At 37.9% G+C, this 19,815-nt stretch overlaps 1 protein-coding gene across 2 annotated transcripts in view; it reads right to left on the bottom strand.

The window, feature by feature from the left end:
* Positions 1-19,815, bottom strand: part of LOC126473152 (splicing factor 3B subunit 1) — a 64,570-nt gene that overhangs the window by 25,189 nt on the left and 19,566 nt on the right. Inside the window, exons 1-6 of one of the 2 annotated variants that reach the window (XM_050100013.1) lie at positions 15,836-15,887; positions 12,070-12,149; positions 7,730-7,933; positions 2,908-3,112; positions 2,402-2,692; positions 1,786-1,926 (exon numbers count right to left, since the gene is read on the bottom strand). In XM_050100013.1, the coding sequence (XP_049955970.1) occupies positions 1,786-1,926; positions 2,402-2,692; positions 2,908-3,112; positions 7,730-7,933; positions 12,070-12,105 (877 nt within the window). In that variant the 5' untranslated portion in view covers positions 12,106-12,149; positions 15,836-15,887. Of the gene's footprint in view, positions 1-1,785; positions 1,927-2,401; positions 2,693-2,907; positions 3,113-7,729; positions 7,934-12,069; positions 12,150-15,835; positions 15,888-19,815 lie in introns of those variants that run through there. The other variant, XM_050100012.1, reaches the window with a different exon arrangement.

The raw sequence follows: 19,815 nt of genomic DNA on the forward strand, positions 1-19,815 counted from the left end.
TTCTGAGGAGGTTACAGTAGCACACAGCTGTTTTTTGCCGAATACATATTGGATTTCACTTTCATACTGACATGAGAATGTTACCATATTTCTTGCTTCAAACATATTGCCTGCCTGCCGCTCTGTCACTGGCTGCCGAGAAACATCAGCCAACACACCCTCTTTCGTTCAATACACTGCTCACGGAAACACATTACGTATGCAACTGGCCCCTGTCTAGACTCTGTCTCCTGCAGAACTGTATTCGACTGGTTTTAAAGTCAATTCAAAGGGATTCAATCAAACTGTAGTTAAAACATGGGAACACTCATAAAAATCCAAAGAACGTGGTGTAGATTCTCTTGGTTGGCAGCCCGACAAAATTTGCTGCCACCCACTCATCACTCCCGCCCCTCATGGCTGCTATCATTGTCCCCCATCCAGCCCTTCTGTAGTGCTGTGCTTGAGCAACTGTGAAACACAGAATTAAATATCCCGCAGTGTGACATCAAATGTAAAAAACACCATTAATACATGAATAAAAGACAACAATCTTGATTCAGTCCGATCTCAAGCTTTCATTCATCCCGGATCTAGTGACATTGTCAGTACTACCTACATGGGGTCTTGCCACTGTAACTCATTCTCGTGATAATCATTAAGGTCAACTTAATATGATTTATTTTATTTCTTAGACATTTAACTCTGGGTTAATTTTCTTTCTTGCTTTGTATTAATGTCACCAGCTTGTCCTGAAGCTGATTAAAAGTGGTAATGTTTTTACCCGGTATTCTAATACATGAACAATGACTGAATTTCTCATTTGCAACCCACTTGGTAAATAATTACAGTCTTTCATAACCAAATAAAATATTGGCGTGTGTTCAGAATCAAGTAATGTTTACTGAAGAACATTTTCACCTTTCAGTATTACCTTCACTTAAATGCACCATAAATGTTTGTTACGGTCTCCATACACGGATGAGAACTTTTATTGCAAACCTATTCAAATACAAGTTCATAGCATGATAGAATGGTTGTGTATCATAAAATTGTCAAATTTTAAGCGAAATAATAGATGTAATACATTTTAGTTGTGGCTAGTTCATAGCTTCTTTAGTATCCACTGCACTAGCACTGCACGAATCAAATGACATGCAATAGTTTGAGCAATCTCGACTCTGCATTGAGCACTTCAGTGTATTGAGAAATCTTGAGCATGTTCGAGAGCAAGTATCATTTACCTGACCTAATCCTCTGAATTCTTCATATTAAATCTGCACTTGACCTCAATAGTCAAAGCCTCATCTGTAAATGTAAACAACCCCTATATCAATCTTTTTAACAATGTAAAATGTTGACCTCAGCAGCACTAGTTTAATCTGTGAATATAAGACAATCCCATATTTTCCGACTGACAATTTTGTGAAAAATGCTCCTCTTATAATTGCGTAAATGTGATTACCTGTGCATGCAAACTGCTATCTCTCTTTGTTATCTGTCAGCCTGTCAGTGAGGGGGCACCTATCCTGATACACATAGTTCATACTGGATTTTCACCTGCTACATAGATAGTCTGTCTGAAATACTAACTAACAGATCATTGAGGAGTTTCATTTTTGGCACCAGAATAAGGAAGGAAACACAACATTATTGGTACATCTATATCTGTGTATTATCTGTAAATATTGTTACGTTCCACCCTGGATTTTCCATTGTTTAATGTATCTGTGTATTTCATAGTCTTAAGATTATGTGTAACTCCCAACCCCAGAAATATTTCACTGTAAATATTTGTGCACTGACCTGCTGGAGGCTGCAACACTTTGTAGCCTGGTGGGAACATTGCATCCAATTCATCATCAGAGAGCGGTCTGTTTCTTTCATCAATCTCACGTTCCCAGCGGTATGCCTGTAACTGTTCAGGAGTCATCGTCGCCAAGTGCCCTGTAAAAATGAAAGAACATCTAGAAGAAATAACCCAATTCCAAATATAACAGATGTTCATTAAACGGTAATCAATATATCACACTGAATACAATAGGGAAAAAAAAAATTAAAATTTTACTCAGTAATGTTGAAGTGTCAATAAATAAACTGACATAACTTTGGAGAACACAGGTCAGCACTACATGAAGAACAGAAAACTGAAGAAAACATGAAATAAGATTGGAGCAAAGCTATAGAATGAACTAAACTGGTATAACTCCTTGAAGTGCTGTGATAAAGTAGAATGTGTAACAAGCTGTAACCAACAGCCAACTTCTGTGTTTTGGGACAGAAGTTCAAATATTCAACATTGTGATGCAGAATCATTAATTAAACTGTACCATCAAACAGTAACAACTATAAAACTTCCTGTAAGTTTCTTACAGAAATCATTCCTCGAATGCCAGATTACTTCTATCTGAACATCACAAACCTGGAGTAGGGGTGGCCATCGCCATGGCCTTCTGACCAGTTGGTGTAACACCGGACGGAGTCATCAGTGATGGCGTGGCCCCTGGTGTGCCGTGTGGAGTACCATGTGGTGTGTGTGGCGTGCCGGGAGTCTGTGGGGTCATTGCACCAGGTGTCATCTGGCTCGATGGTGTCTCATCCCAACGGCTGCGCCTCTTGCTAGCAGACGGTGTCGGGGTCTCCTGGATGGGGTCACCGGCAGTCCGATCAGTGCGAGGTGTTTCTGCCCACCCACTACCGTGTCCAGGTGTTTCTGCAATAGATAGTTATACAATGTTATGTTTTAGCTACAGCAAAAAGAATTTTGCTAGTTCACAAATACGAGAAGTGTGAAAACAGAAAATTTGTATATATTTCAATGACCACTTTACCAAATGAGTAAATTTTTTAAATGAACTTTTAAACATTTAAGGCAGAGAAGACACATGACAAAAACTACTTTGGAATAAAAAGTAATGTACGATGTACCTCTTTCTGTCTTTGGAGTCTCATCCCACCGGTTGCGCCGTGAGCTCGAGATTCCCTTGTCATGCTGTGGCGTTTCCCGGCCGGGTGTCGCATGTCCCGGTGTTGCGTCCCACATCCGTGTACTCTGCCCAGGCGTTGCTCCTGGGGTTTCACTACCCTTTGCATGACCAGGAGTCTCGTCCCACCTTGTTGAAGCTGGGGTGGCCTTTCCAGGAAAAATTAAACATTACTAAAGTTAACTGTACATAATATTTCTACTTTGTAAACATAAGTCTACATGATACTCTTACAATATGAAGACACACAGAAGCATAAACTATACACTTTCCATGGAAATACAGAACATGACATTTGTATCATACTTAACAACATTGAGGCCAAAAGACATCGTGCTACTTCTAAGCTTGAAGGTTAAAAAATAGATTTGCATGAGAAAACGCCTTGAGTCAGGTTGATCCAGTTCAAGTGCCTATGCATGGGCAACTGGATGCCTGTGAGCAGAGGCTGAAAAAAGCTTGTGCATTGGCAGTCAATGCTTTGCACACAATACTGGCTAGTCAGTTAACATTGATTAAACAAATGCAGTTATGAGGACAATTCTACAAGAAAAAATCAACCCAGGTAAAAATATTAACATCTGATTAAATTTGCAGACTGTGACATTTATTTTTTATCATGAGTGATGAAATACTTCCACAAGATGCAGAGTGCCTCGTTGGGCTGCAATGCAGAAAGTGGGGTAGCTTGAAAAACTCTTTGACATGTACATCATCGTGCCATTATAATAATTCTGTGCTGTTGTAATACTTGTCCTCATAGAGAGTAATTTTGTAAATCAGTCACTTCTAATTGCATTTCCAAAGATACAATATCTGACACAACAGGAAACAAGAGTACTAAACAATTTTAGGTTACTTACTAGGCTACACATATGTGTCAAAAACTCCGAAGAAGTTTCACAATGTTGTGTTTATGACTCATGAAATGTGTGCCTGAAAGTAATTTTGGAGGTTGTAAATAATAATAAGAAACACTCAACATTCAACAATCATTCAAATTATCATAAATGTTATAACAAAGAAGTCAAGAGTAACTAGGTGTCTCCAAAATCAGCGTAGCTGTACAAAGGCACTTTATTTGCAGCTACCAGTTTCACGTCTGTATAGACGCTTCTACAGGTTTATCTGTCAAGAATAAAAATCACTTTGTGAAAGTTATTTGAAACTGTAGAAATGCAGAACAAGAGATAATGTTGGCATTCAAGTCCAAACAATACCAATTACTCACAATGGCTACATTTTAATAACGGAGATGGGCAATTATGGAGTCCCAGGAATCAGGAAGTTATCCAAGTTAAAAGAGTCAAATGACATTGGTGGGTTGTCATAATAAAATTGAGTACACCAGAAAGATGCTTGTCAAAATGTACAATGCACGACTGCTGAATGTGCCAAGCCTAGCAAAAACTGGGGAGAAGCAAATAATGAATGCGATGCTAATGTCATTGGGATAAAAACTAGCATCTAGGAAGATTACTATCATACATGGGAAACATCATTAAAAAATAACACTATAATAGGGAACTGAAACACTGTGTATGGAAAAAACCTGAAAACATCATGTACAATATTTTACAGGATTCAGTAGATGCCAGCTACATAACAAGATGTAACCAAAACTTAAAAAATCATGTGTGATGTACATAATTCTGCTGCACAGCTAACAGGCTGATGTGTAAGCAGCCCATGAACGCTCGCAATATCCTGGGAGGTGGAAGGCCACTGTTCCAAAGAGTAAAAAATAAACACATGAACAGCTACAATAAGAAAATCATAACATCCTCTTTGGCACTGTGGTATTGTTAGCTTCCACAAGCTGCTTACACCCCATAGGCCTAATAGCAATACAGTGGAAGTACGAGAATCACACACGATTTTATGTTTTACTTACTTCAGTTCTATACAGCTGGTGTCTTATCAAATCCTGTAATATACCCTACGGTATGTTCTCTTGTAAGCTATTTCCCGTTTATTTCCATTCTCAATATTTCAGTCCCATTCTAGAGTACTATTTTTTGGATTACACTTTCTGTGTACTTATAGTAATTTCCCTAGATGTTAGTTATTTCTTACATGTTTTATCCCTGTGCACATTAGTGTCTCACTCACTATTTGTTTTTCCTCACTTTTTCTTCTCTGCCTCTCTCATTCAGCAGTTATGCTTTGTACATTTTGACAAGCATCTTTCTGGTGTACTCAATTTTATTATGACAGTCCGCCAATGTGGTTCGACTCTTAATGTGGATAACTTCCCGAATGCTGGGACTCCATAACTGTCCATTTACATTATGAACATATAGCCATTGCGAGTACCTGTTTTTTTTTTGTTGAATGCAACACTATCTACAGTCTGAATTTCTACTGTTTCAAAAACTTCCACACAGTGTTTGTATTCTTGGCAGATAAGCCTGAAGATGTGTCTCTGCTGTCATGAAACCAGTAGTTGTTAACAAAGCACCTTCATAGAGCTATGAGGATTTTGGAAACAGCTCACCATTCTTGACTTCTTTAACTGGAAGATAATCCGTGGGAGGGGGGGGGGGGGGGGTCAGGTAGGAAGTACATACACTGTAACAGTCTGCCTTTCAAGTACATGCAATTTGTCCATTTACACATAACTTTGTCACAAAAGTCAATAATAACTAGATCCCTTCCCTGAAATGTCATATTTAAGTTACTTAAATGTATCACAATATCAGTGACAAAGGCTGTGCACATGTGACAGAATGAGGTGTGAACGTGTGCCTGAGCTTGCTCAGAAGGCAAGTTGAGACTGCTCACATCACTTGGGGCACAGCTGGAACAACTTTAAGTTACCGTAATTTCCCTCAATAGAACGAAATACTCTTTACTCCAATTAGTTTTTTATGTTCTCCTTGAGGAAAAGGTGAAGACAAAAAAGAACACTGAGGGGACTCCAAGACTCATTTGCCCACTTATGGAAAAGATATAACATCAATAAAATGTTACATAACAAGAAGTAAAACAGTTTAAAAATCTTAATGCAGTGTTATAAAGGATCACACTAAGAGTACTGAAAACAAAACAAACTTTTTGTGGTGGTATGCAACAATTAGAACTCTAGGATGACTGTGTAAAAGAATTTTAATTTTTTTTATTTTCCAGAATGACTGCAACAGCCACAATTCATCTGATACTGAAACACATATCAAAAACGCTGGAGACAAAAGCAAATTCAGATGACGAACTTTTATTGGTTAACACATATACAAGACTAGACTGCACTAGACACAGCCAATCCAACAACTAAGCTCTTTGAGTTGAATGATAAAATCTTCTGTGCCATAACGGAAATCCTGCCCTACTACCAGCACCTTCAGCTAACCCAATAAGGGTTATGTGCCATGGGAATGAATTATGTCTGTAAGGATGTCAGTGAAGAGCAACCCAGAGAATGTCAAGCTGTTCATAGACAGTAAACACTGCTGTTCGTGGCTGTGTTTCACCATGAAGAAACAGGCCAGAAAGAGTTGGTGAAGTGATTTTCTGTAACAGACAGCTTTTACATGTTTCAGTGATACTGTGTCTTCATCATTCTTCTGGAGGAAAGAAAATCATGCATGTGTAGTATATGTTTTTATATCAAAATACTGTCCCAAGAACTTTCTCTCCCAAGACATACTAGTACCAGCATTCACATCTATCCTTTTTCCTCTTCCTTCTCCAACCTGTACTTGTTTTCAAAAACTACAGTATTCAGCTATGACCACCCTTTCATTCTAGAAATGCCTCTCCTCTGTCTTAGAAGGGACGACACAACTGTAATCAAAAGTCTTTACTATACACGTCTGCACCAAACAGATTAGATCTGGAACCCAAACACTGGCATGGAGATCTGGAAACCAAGCACTGACATGTTGCTATTTCAAATGTTCTTGGGATAGTGGAAGCACCCCCAACACTTATACCTAACCAATAAAATCTAAACAACAGTTAAATTAGCTCAGGTCACCTTCAACAGCCTCTCAGATTACATTTTAACTCCGAATACTTCACAGAGACAAGAGGTTTGATTTCAACAATATAAAAATTAGTGCAAAATTTTGAAGCCTCTTCAAACACTCGAGTATCCAAGAAAGTAACATTTGCAAACTAATTTAAAATTGTAAAAATATGTTGTGCTAGAATGGTATGAATTTCTTGCTTGCTCTTGATACCGTTGACAAAGGGGGATAGCCACTGCAGGATAATACAGCAGCTCAGCTATTTTGCTTCATACACAGCATGCAAGTCACGTTGAAGTAACCAAGTTGTTTCTGAAAAGGTATCTGTTAACTATCAATTGAAGAGTGGAATACGGTAGTGATAGAGAGGGCAGTTTTCCCAAGGCTGGAAAATATAATATAAATTAGAGGGATGATTCTGCTCGATCCATATGCATAACATGGGCATTTATTTCTGTAACACCACTTTTGACAGTTAATGTTATCAGCAGACTGTGCTGCAGTGTAATATATATGGCATTATTAAGTGCCGAACTATGAACTAATTATAAATTACAATATGGAACAACGTATGAAGACATTCACTCCTCTTTTTTAAGTTGAAATGTCAATAGATAGCAGGAGGTAAAAATATTCAACTAGTATAATGTTTCAACAAACATTCCTACTGTGCGAGAGAAGAGCACTAGTGATTTTCAGCTGCAGGGAGGAAGACTAGGATATATCATCTTGTTAATAAAAAGATCACTGGAGACAAATTTACTAGCAAGAACAGGTATAAAAATGTGAATGGCTTACATCCTCCTTGTCCCAGGTTGAGCTCGGCTGCTGCGCACTAGCGGCGACGACCGGAGCTGTTGGCTTCTTCTTGACAGGGACAGCCTCCTCACCTCCAGTCTGGTCCCAGCGTCCTCTTCGTTTCACTGCTGCTTTTGCTACCTCTCCATTTGTCACTGCTTTAAGTGTGCCCTCTTTTGACTTCTCGACAAGTTTCTTACGCAGCTGAAAACATTAAAATTTATTCTCACTACAAATCTGTGGATCATCTTGTGACTAAGAAAATTTTTTAGGACACACATGCTGTGATAGGATAAGACTTTGATGGGAAGCAGATTATGTGGTTATGACCACTCAGCTCTCCCTCTGAATGAATGGTCACCACATACTATCCTTATTGCCTGGACCCTTGCCTTTCCCCCACTGACTCCCTCCCAGGCCCTCAGCCATCACCTCTAACAACACAAGTAAAGTTTAGTGAGTTGTGGATGCTTTTGTAAAATTTTATCGTGGTCCAGAGAAAAAATAAAAATTCAAATGTAGGTAAATTTTCGTTTTTCAAAAAGGTGTGGTTTATTTATATAAAATCATATTATAGGTACAAATGAGTTTTTAATTTTTACTCTTAAAAATAATATGAGCTAGACAGGTTAGAAATTAATAGTGGAAATTACATTTGCGGTCTTGAGCCAATTTTTACAGTCCAGTTCTTGCAAGGAACAACTTATGCGAAGAGTGTCTTCAAGGTGAGAGTCTGTTAACCTTGCACAATTTTTATTTCTCAAGCAATTTATGTTTAAAAAAGTTGAATCACACATGTACATGGAGCTAACAAAATAGGCATGTAAACAGACAATTTTTGCATATGAGTAATTTTGTGAAAGATTTTTACCCCAAAATACTTCAGTGGATCTAGTTTCGTACATTTACGAGGAAATATATTCTTGGAATTCAATTATCTTCATTTGAAATGAAGACTTTGGAAGACTGGGCAACTTGCAGCCACATTAGTCCATTCTGCCACTGGAGAAACTCCATACAGGAATTTGAAGAACTGTGAACTTCCCTGTTTATGTAAAGTCTTGGAATCTTTCTGAAAATTCCTTGCCAAGATTTGCCATAAAACAAAGACACTGCAGTGTCTATTTTCAAATTCTTTTTTTATATTCAAGTACTGTTGAAAAACAAATTCTTGATTTTAAATATATTTTCAATAGATATCCAGCCTGTGATGGAAAGCAGACACACTTTGCATTGAACCACATATTCACTTCAAATTTTCTTATAATTCAATGTCAAGCAAGTTTAAATTTTCAGAATGTCTTTCAACAAAGCCACAGCTAGTATACTGCAGGCATCTGTTAGTATTTCCATGTATTCCCTTCCTTCCTGTGTACCCAAGTTCTCCAAGAATGATATTACTTGTTTTATTCGCCAGGATCGTGCTATTACTTTGTCTTCACTTAGCTAGCTAACACTGTTGTGCTGCAGTCAGTCAGAATATGTTGACACACAGTCTGACAAACTCCTTAAACTGCCTGAACCCAGCAGTCTTATCCTTGATACTCTTTACCGAGCCTTTTTCTTTGCCCATCATCATAAGAGCCCTGCAAGTTAAAAGGGAAACCATTCCATCATAACTACTGTCTGATTTTGCCACGAGTTCATCAAAATCTTCTCCACGAGTCTTGCCTTTCAATGGCAATAGTACTAGGAATTCATCTTTAAATACTTCGCCTTCATCAATGTCAAAAAATAACACAAAAACTGATGTTAGTGCAATTTATATTTTCACCGACAGTTTTACACAATTTAAGACACACATTGATTGATGCACAAAACAATATTACCACATGGCAATAAACAACAAAAATAAGCAAACACTCACTTCGCATGCGAACATGACAACAAATGCCAGCCCACCTCCACCCCTCCTGGCAGCCGTCCTGCTACCACCCATGTACCAACGAACAACTTTGTCAACTAAGGTTCGAAAACAACTGGTGGAGAGCAGAGCAGTTTTCTCTGTAAAATTTCAGCACTGCTGATGCTAAAATAAAGTAAAAAATAAAGAAACATAACCCTAATCTCTGAGAGCATCAAATCAAGACACTCAAATGTGTGTGCACAGCCACACACTAGAATTAAATTTGTTAATTTTTTTACCTTATTTTAATGTCGGGGTCCCTGCACCAATCCTTAGTCAAAATATGACTAACTGTCAGACTGTCTGCAATGCTGCAGAACATAAGGCATAATGTTAGCAGAGGACAGATTCAAGAGTCCATTATAAAAGGTTCTTGCACTTGCAGTTCAGTTGTGATTTTAACAGTGCGAAGGGATTTGATGGCATGCACAAAGTAAGAGAATTGTCTCTTGAATTAAAATTTGAGGAGAAATTAAAGTTAGAAAATTTTTTTTGGTGGTCCAGTTTTCAATTTTCTTCAGCCCATATCTGGACAGGAGTCTGCCAGTTGCCAACTGTTGCTCAGCACTAGTTCTTCCAAAAAGTTAAGTTTCTGAGCTACGATGAAAACTCGAGCACAACCATTTAACGAACAGCTGATACCAGGATACTAACGGATGTCAGCATGCCCATTGAGGAAACCATCAGATTAAATCTATTGTTTATAGCTTACTGTTTTTTCGAATGTATTATTATGAAACTATTAATTTGGTGCACAAGTTCATAGCATTATTCTATAAATTTAATAAACACAACTGACACACGTAACAGACTTTCATCATCAATAATATATTCTCCTTCACTATTTACAAGTCTGCGTACGCTGGGGTAACTTTTTGATTCCGCGACTGTAGAAATCATGAGGTTTTGAGGTCTAAAAACTCATTGAGCCATGTGCAGAGTGCATTTTCATCCAGAAAGGAAGTTCCTTGAAGTTGTTCGATAGAGCCCGTAAAGGGTAAAATCTGAGGGCACATAATCAGATAAGGCGGGGGCAGAATGACTTCCCAATCCAAATCCCGTAGTGTTTGTTGTGAGCCTAGCAGAATGCTGGTGGGTGTTATCACGGAGTAGCATCACTTTACGCTGTCTTCCTGGTCATTTTTCTTGGACTTGGTCTACAAGACATCTCAGTTGTTGCCAATAAATGTCAGCAGTGATGATTACATGACAGGACAGCAGTTTGTAGTGCACCACAATGTTGCTGTTCCACCAGGTGCATAACATTACCTTTTGTGGATGCGCGCATGTCTTTGTGCAGGGAGTTTCTGCTTTGTCTGGGCTCAACCACTCCTTTCTTTTCCTTATGTTAGCATGAAGACACCATTTCCTGTTACCATTAATGTAGAAATGATCAGTGTCGTTCACGAGCCTGTAGAGGTATTGTGGTACTGGCTTAAAGCATGCGGTGCCCGTACATTCACTTTTTGTACCTCGTCCACTGCATGAAAATGTTGCACGATGGTTGAACAGTTCATCACATCTGCCAGGTCTCAAGTACACAATGATGTGGATTAATGCGTGGATGTAAATGATCTCCATCAAACCCAAAGGTCTTACTGAACATGGAGAATCACTAATGTCAAAACGATTCTCCTCAAAATGAGACAACCATTTTCTTGCCATGCTCTGTCCAGAGACACTATCTGCATAGATGGTGCAAATGTTTCTGGCTGCTTCAGCTGCTGTCACTCCTCTATCTAACTCAAACAGAGGAAATTTTCAGATTTCTCCAATTGGCAATCCATTTTACAGGGTTCACAACTTCACTCAGTATCTCCAAATGACAAAATCACATTATGTAAACTCAAATAGCACCAGTGAACTACAAATAAAAAATGACAATCAATAAATTAACCCATATCAACCATAATATCAACATGAGAAACAAAAATGGTATGAACTTACGCATCAACCTAGTATTTAATGATTTTTAACTGATGAATAAGTGGTACAGTACTCAAAACTACCACAATCTTACACAGGCTAAGGCAGAGTGACAATACTGTTTCCCAGGACATGCTGATGAGAATGCAATATGTTTAGTCTTGTTTATGTGCTTGTCCATCATTCAACTATATGATCAGTGGTTATCTTTACTATTTTGATTATCTGTATTTTGGTTAGTATCGCATACGTTTTGGATATTCTTCCTGAAAGTGAAGCTTCTGGCTAGGATTTACTTTCAAGCAAAACCATTTAACAATACCTGATACACATAATAATCACAGTTGCCAGCATGACTTACTGAGGAAATTTAATCAAAGCTGCATCAATGTGGTTTAACATTGCCAAACTTATTTCAATTCTGAAATTATTTCATGGAACTATCGAGACATGACAACGGGTGACTATCAGACCACAAGCCATTAGAAATGAGTAAGATTTTACAAACCTCAGTCTCCTCACCACGCAGTAACTGTTCTTTCATGATCTCCGTATATGTTCGAGAGCCAAGATCAGGTGTCTTCCCACCTGGAACCACAACAGAACAGTATTAGCACAGGCACAGCTTACACCACCTTAGACCTAAACTAGATTAAATCTATTTTTTTATAATTTGCTATTACTTTGAATGTATTATAATGAAACTACTTAATGACTTTTAACTGCTGAATATGTTTTGAAAAACAGTGGCAGCTAGCACAACAAATATAGATGGATATAAACAGAATATCTACAAGACTCTGAACATGTCACCATGACGGGAATAGACACACAACAAGAATGTTAGAACTAACTCACAAACAAAATCATTTGTGAAAGCCACCACTGGAACATTTGCCCAAGCCAAGTCAATGCCTGATATTATTTCAGCAGTGTTACAACTAAATTTGTATTGTGAAATGTTCATTTTCAAAAGATGCAAGATGCTGATACAATAAATCCAAATATGAAAGCAACTGTGTTCAGAGTGTTACTGAAATACGTATGATAATGGAAGACTGAGCGTTCTATCCCAGACCTACAAAACAAATGAGGATTTCAACATGTCAAATGGTCGTTGGATCTGAAACGAATTTTAATATGCAATTAACCAGCAACAATGTCATTCATGAATAATATCAACATGTTAGACATGAGAGAAGTGCATGCAATGAAAATTATAAGTGGTTTGCTAAATATATAAAAAGCTCCACAACAGAATTATGAAAAAGCCACAGTTGCATTCCATCTTGATTTCAATGCAATGTTAATGTGAGATACGGATAATCAAACAAAACTGCCATCTTCTGTTACTTAAAAATGCATATAAGGGCAGAGCTTATTTAAGCTATTACAATTAAGCATATGGGACAATACCTACATATTCTGCAACCTGCATTCTTAAAATTAGTGGATGGCATGGACTGAACTCTCTTTCCAACGAAACTCTGCCGTAACTGCATCTACTATTCTTTCTTATCTCATTTCAAACTTCCTACCCCCCCCCTTCCCCAGAAGAACATTAGTGGATGGCATGGACTGAACTCTCTTTCCAACGAAACTCTGCCGTAACTGCATCTACTATTCTTTCTTATCTCATTTCAAACTTCCTACCCCCCCTTCCCCAGAAGAACATTCTCCATAACCTGTGTTTGTATTAGTCCATTGTATAATCTTGTAATCCAAAGAAACAAAAAGAACATATACACTCACTGCTCTTCTGTAAACCCTCCCCCCCCCCCCCCCCCTCCTCCTCCTCCACCCCAGTCCGAAATATCCAGTTCGATTTTCAAATTGTTCAAAATTACTTTAAACACAGCTAAATTATCAATTTACATATACCATATTTTCTTCACAATGTTTAAGCTGGTCATTATTACAGCCACAAATGCTTAATATTTTCTAACAAGACTTTCAGCTTAAACAGCTATTCAAATTAAATTTGCAGGAGTAACTGAAAATTTTATGAGGTACAATTCCTTTCCAGAATGGAACAGTTTGTAGCAGAAAATAAACCTCATTTTTACCATTTCTGGTACCTATTGTTTGCTGCCACTTATGAGTGGCTCACTTCTGACAATTCGCAATTGAAATTAAAGGTTACCCTGACAATATGACTATATATGTGCTGAAGCAGAAGAAAGCAATGCATACGACATAAGAAAACCTGCAAATGGAATTTATATACAGGGTGTACATAAAATCCGGAAACACTTTCAATTATTTATTGCACAAGAACCAAACAAAAAAATGGCTCTGAGCACTATGGGACTCAACTGCTGTGGTCATAAGTCCCCTAGAACTTAGAACTACTTAAACCTAACTAACCTAAGGACAGCACACAACACCCAGCCATCACGAGGCAGAGAAGAAGAACCAAACACTGCACAGATATTATACATATGTCATTTTGAAGAGAAATCCTGAAATAGTTTCATTTCATGTTCAAAACATTCCTTAACATAACCGGAAGCTAACTGCGAGCCAAATTTCTTTAGCTCCATTCCATTATAATGTCACTTGCAGATTCAGAAACCACAAAAAAGCAAAATGCAGTAAAAAGTGTATTTGAACTTTTACGATGTTACATTACAGGTTTTTCCTTTGTGAATCTTATTGAGCATCCATATGGACACTCAGACAGAGCACATATTTTGAAACTTCTGCTTAAAATAAAATTTGTAGAAAAATTCTGATTAAGACATTATGATACAACAATGTGACTGATGCAAAAAAATTCGTCAGCACAACAACCGTTAAAAAGCTTTAAGAAGAAGAAACAATAAACAGTTTCAAAAAAAGTGCTGCACTTCTGAATGACACAGTGAAAATTCAGTCACAACAGCCTGCATACCAAAGAGCAGATCCAACATGCTACTGAAACAAAACTGTCCACTCTGATAAATATCTGTATCATACTCTAATACCAGAGTAGGGTGCTTCAATTATAATTGCTGCAAGTGCCTGTTACAAGAATAGTACAAAAAAGAAGAGGGGCAAAAAAATCAGAGTTGCTACTCACATGTAGTATTACAATATGAAAATATATTGTCATGGAATTTTCCATTCTACTAGACTTTCATTTTGCACAACAACTGATTCAGGAGAGAACAGTAGAACAAATACCATTGGAAATCATTAATAATACATGTTACGTACCACGCCGACAATAATCCAATAGAAAACGGCTATGCCACAGATATTAATTCAATAAAATTTGCCTCTAACCAGGTCATGACGACAATTTTAACATGTGTCATATGTTTACAACTGCTCTGCAAGAACTATTATAATATTTGAATATTACAGTCTTTAAAATAACAACTTTTTCAAAATACAATGGAAACTTATCCCTCCACAGTACAATTTATATTCACTTATTGTCCTACAGCTCTGTTCACCCTATTCTTATCTCCATATTATCTTTTAATTAATGTTTTCTTGCCCTCCCTTCCTTTTATTCCTTTCCTTTCCTTTCCTTCTTCCTCCCATCAGAGAGCAATATGTTAATACACATTCTTGTGCATCTTACTACTATCCTCCTTCCCTTCCTTAACCAATACACCTATTTCCTTTGTCCCAGAAGAATAAATTCATAAAATATTCCATAAGCTCATTAATGAAAAGTACAACCTGTTTCCAATTCCATTATTTGTCTGTAACTCACTAATTCTCTACAAATTTGCGTTTATCATGTGATATGGATATGTCAATTAATAAGAGCTTATGTATTTTTTAACTTTGCGTGTACATCTTGACTGGGGGAGAATCACACCTACACTGAAGTAAAATTACTGACTTTTTACCAAGTACCTAAATATGTAGGAGGTAGTAGTGCAAGATCTTTCAGAAGCTAAAATGCAACAGATATGCTCTTCATTATTACATGAGAACATAACAAGGAACATACAAGCAGAAATAAGCCTCTGCAGTTGTTATTAGGGAGCTGTTCAGCAATCAAAATCTTTACACTGTAGTTACAAAAAATCTAAACTAAAAACATACTGAATATTGCGGTGCAAAGTTTTACATGGCATATGAATTCGGAAACTTAGCTAACAAATGAATGGTAAAAATGAGATTAATTCCTTCTCAGCAAACATACATAAAAGACTTGTTTCCTACATTTAAAAAAAATGATATGTTCCATTACAGAAAAAAATCTAGACAATGAAAACTGAACAATTTCAGACTGCTTGAGCTTGGGCATATGTTGAACTTGCCAAGATACGTACATGCCCATCCTGCTGCTACACTTCAGCAAACGGTTGTTTGCAAACATCTTGATCCATGGATGAATTTTAATAGCCACCTAGAAAAAAGCTGGGGTGATTAATAGATTTCTGATAACTCTCACACAACAATCACACACCCAAGAAAACTTCTCCTGCAGCTTCTCCGCAGTTGATCCGTGTTGGTTCTTCCTTTGTGTCCAGTAAAAATACTTCTTACAATTTGTGAATGACTTACTTTCCCTATCTTCTGAGGCTTTTTCATATTACAAATTTATCATGTCAACCGGGTGTCTGGAATGTTCTCCTTTTGTAACTCAATCAGTGAGAGTTACATGTATCTACTATTTGTTTCTGACCATTTCCCAAATCAGTTCTCTGTAACCATCATTCTGATACATACAGGAAAAGAACTGTTGGGAATACAACTAACCGTTTACAGAAACAAAACTTGCTGCAACATGTAACATTAAAACTTGAATCTGTCCCTCATCCCACATTAGGATGGCTGTGCCTTGCTACTGTTTCCACAATATACTTGCAATGTGAAAATATTTAAATGTTAATGCATAAAACAAAAAACCAGTCGGTACAAAAATGTCCCTTGGAAGTGACAGAACATGGACTGCTCTCCTTTAATATTTGTTCCTTACAAATGTGATAATGGTATGTACCTCCACTTAAGCCAATGACTGTGCTAGTCCTTTCAATACATGACACACTAACCACAACTCTCAAAATCAGAGAATCTCACCAGACCTCAACCTCATGACACTACTGTAACATATTCATGCTTTGTTACCCTAAACATTCTGTAAAGCATAAAATTCTAATTTAGACGCTATAAAAAAAAGTCAGATTTTAGGCAAAGGAGAACATTCCAACAGAGGAAGATTGTTAAAAGTGGAAACTGTGTATCACTATCAGGAAAATATCCCTTGTATTTATGCACAATAAAAACAGTGTTATCGTTTATAACTGGAAGGCATATTAATTCTGAAATGTAGGGTGTAATTAGCAGATTTTATCCAAATACCAACTGATATAAGAAATACCCATTTTATATTGCAGTCTCCTGCTAAGAGAGCAAGACACTGCATCAAACAATCATATATTTGTCTCCAACGAAAATCAAGAAGCTATACTGTAGCATTATACTGTCACTCTCATGGCTTTATCTACCCTTTTTTTCTTATGTTTAGTAGTTCTAGTATGTTCAAAGACCAGTTAGATGCAACCTCCTTTACTAGTTTATTCTGTGAAAGCCTCCTCATCTCTGGATAGTGAAATGAAATGATCATATGGCATTTACTGGCCGAGATATCCCCTTCAGGATTCAGTCGCCGTATTTTAAGTCTTCTTAGTTGATGCCACTTCGGTGACTCGAGTGCCAGTGATGATGAAAATCACACAACACCCAGTCCCCTGCCAGGAATCGAAATTAGGCCCCCCTGCGTGGTCGGTGGTAATGCTACTGCCATGCTATGGAGGAAACAAACTACATACGAATCTACTTAATGTATTTGAGCCTTGGCCTGCCTCTACAATTTAACCCCCCCCCTCACACACACACTTTTTTCCATTAACAAACAAGTTTGTAATCCACAAGGATGTGACCATCAATGCAACCTTCCTGATGGTCAAGTTGTACCACATAATTAGTAGAGTAAGTTGAGTGCCCTTTCATCAACCTCAAATTGTATGTTTTTTATTGTTGCAGACCACATTTACATAAATAGCTGTACATAGCACATCTACTTTCCCATGCATAGCTTCCCTACTGTTCTTCATTACTGATAATACATTCCAAGGCAGAAAAAAACAATACACCACAAAGGTATTATCAGAATGGGACAAATTGGTAAATGTGATGTACATCTACAGACAAACAAATACAATTTCAGAAAAATTGTATGATTTATTCAAGAGAAACAGCTTCACAAACTGAGCAGGTCAATAACGTGTTGATCCACATCTGGCCCTTATGCAAGCAGTTCTTGATTAACAGAGTTGTTGCATGTCCTCTTGAGAGATATCCAGCCAAATTCTGTCCAATTGGCAACTTAGATTGTCAAAATCTGGAGCTGGTTGGAGGGCCCTGCCCACAATCCTCCAAACATTCTGAATAGTGGAGAGATCTGGTGACCTTGCTTGTCAAGGCAGGGTTTGGCAAGCTCGAAGACAAGCAGTAGAAATTCTCGCCATATGTGGGAGGCATTATCTTGCTGAAATATGAGCCCGGGATGGCCAGCCATGAAGGGTATCAAAACAGGGTGTAGAATATGATTAAAATGACACTGTGCTGTAAGGGTGCTGCAGAGGACAACGAAAGGGGTCCTGCTATGAAGAGACACGGCACCCAGCCCATAAATCCTAGTTGTCAAGCCATATGGTGGGCAACAGGCAGGGTGGTATCCCACTGCTGTCTGGGGCATTTCCAAACACACCTTCACTGGTCACTGGGGATCAACCTGAAGCAGGACTCATCACTGAAGACAAATCTATTCCAGTCAATGAGATTACAGGCCAGAGACGTGCTTGGAGATGCCCCAGACAGTGGTGTGATACCAAACTGACACGTCACATGCCATATGACCAGGCAACACAGAATGATGGTCTGGGGTGCCAATTCTTTTCATAGCAGGGGCCTTTGGTTGCCATCCACAGCACCCTTACAGCACAGTGTTATGCTGATGATATTCTACACCCCATTTTGTTGTCCTTCATAGAAAGCCATCCTGCCCTTATATTTCAGCAAAACGATGCCTCACCTGCACATGACAAGAGTTTCTACTGCTTGTCTTCAAGGCTTGTCAAACCCCACCTTGGCCAGCGAGGTCACCACATCTCTCCTCAATTAAGAATGTCTGAAGCATTATGGGCAGAACCTTCCAACCATCTCACGACTGTGACGATCTAACATGCCAACTAGGCACAATTTGGCATGACATACCTAAGGAGCATATCCGCAAGTCCATCAAACAGTGTCAAGCCAATCAACTGCTTGCACAAGGCCCAGATGTAGAGAAACACATTATTCACTTGCTCAATTTGTGAAGCTCTTTCCCTTGAATAAATCATAGAAGTATTCTGAACTTGTAATAATTTGTCTGTCTGTACATGAACATTACGTACACCGATTTCAATCCTATTCGGATAATTCTTTCATGGCGTGTCTTTTTCTTTTGTCTTGGAGTGTACTTTACAAAGTGTTATGTGATACCTGTTCTTGAAATAGAATTAACAGAAAACAGCTCAGCTCATGATTCAGAATATCTCTTCCTAGAATAGGAATTGACACCTTGCTTCAATTAAGTATAAAAGACCTGAATAACAAGACTGAAAATCACGAAAATATGATCGTAAAATGCAAAATAAAAACATGCCGTTAAGTTAGTCTCATGTCTCACTGACAACAAGGCCACAAGAGATTGAGCACTAACGAATGTAGAGAAAGATGAAGTAAAGAAGCTGCTGCGGTTTATTTAAAGAAGCATCCAGCCATGAGTAGTCTGCACTGATTCAGGTACTCTACATCAGGTTGAATGGACAGCAAATCGATATCTGCTCTCACTCTACATATTTTACTCAATCATTTAGCTTAACAAGCAATACTAAAACTGTATCTTTGTGCTGCATGTACTAAATCTGTTCTATTGTATGACAGGTCAGCTACAACTTTTTATGACCAAACTGAAGAACACAGAATAACGTATCTGTGAAATGGAAAAAATGCTCAGAATCACCAAAAATATCAGAATTGTATACATCAGAATAAACGATATTGTGAGAATAAAATTGAAGCTGAAGTAAATGTTGTAAGGGGACAAAAAGATTTGCTGTAATCAGCAGCCACACTTATCCAACTACACAATTTTCAGCTTTTTAAGGTGAAGGAGATGATATACACCTACAAGACAAAAATTGTAGTACAACATTAATACGATACTGTAAAATGCTGGGTGGAACTCAAATAATGAAAG

Source organism: Schistocerca serialis, chromosome 4, assembly GCF_023864345.2.
Source record: "Schistocerca serialis cubense isolate TAMUIC-IGC-003099 chromosome 4, iqSchSeri2.2, whole genome shotgun sequence".
NCBI lineage: Eukaryota > Metazoa > Arthropoda > Insecta > Orthoptera > Acrididae > Schistocerca > Schistocerca serialis.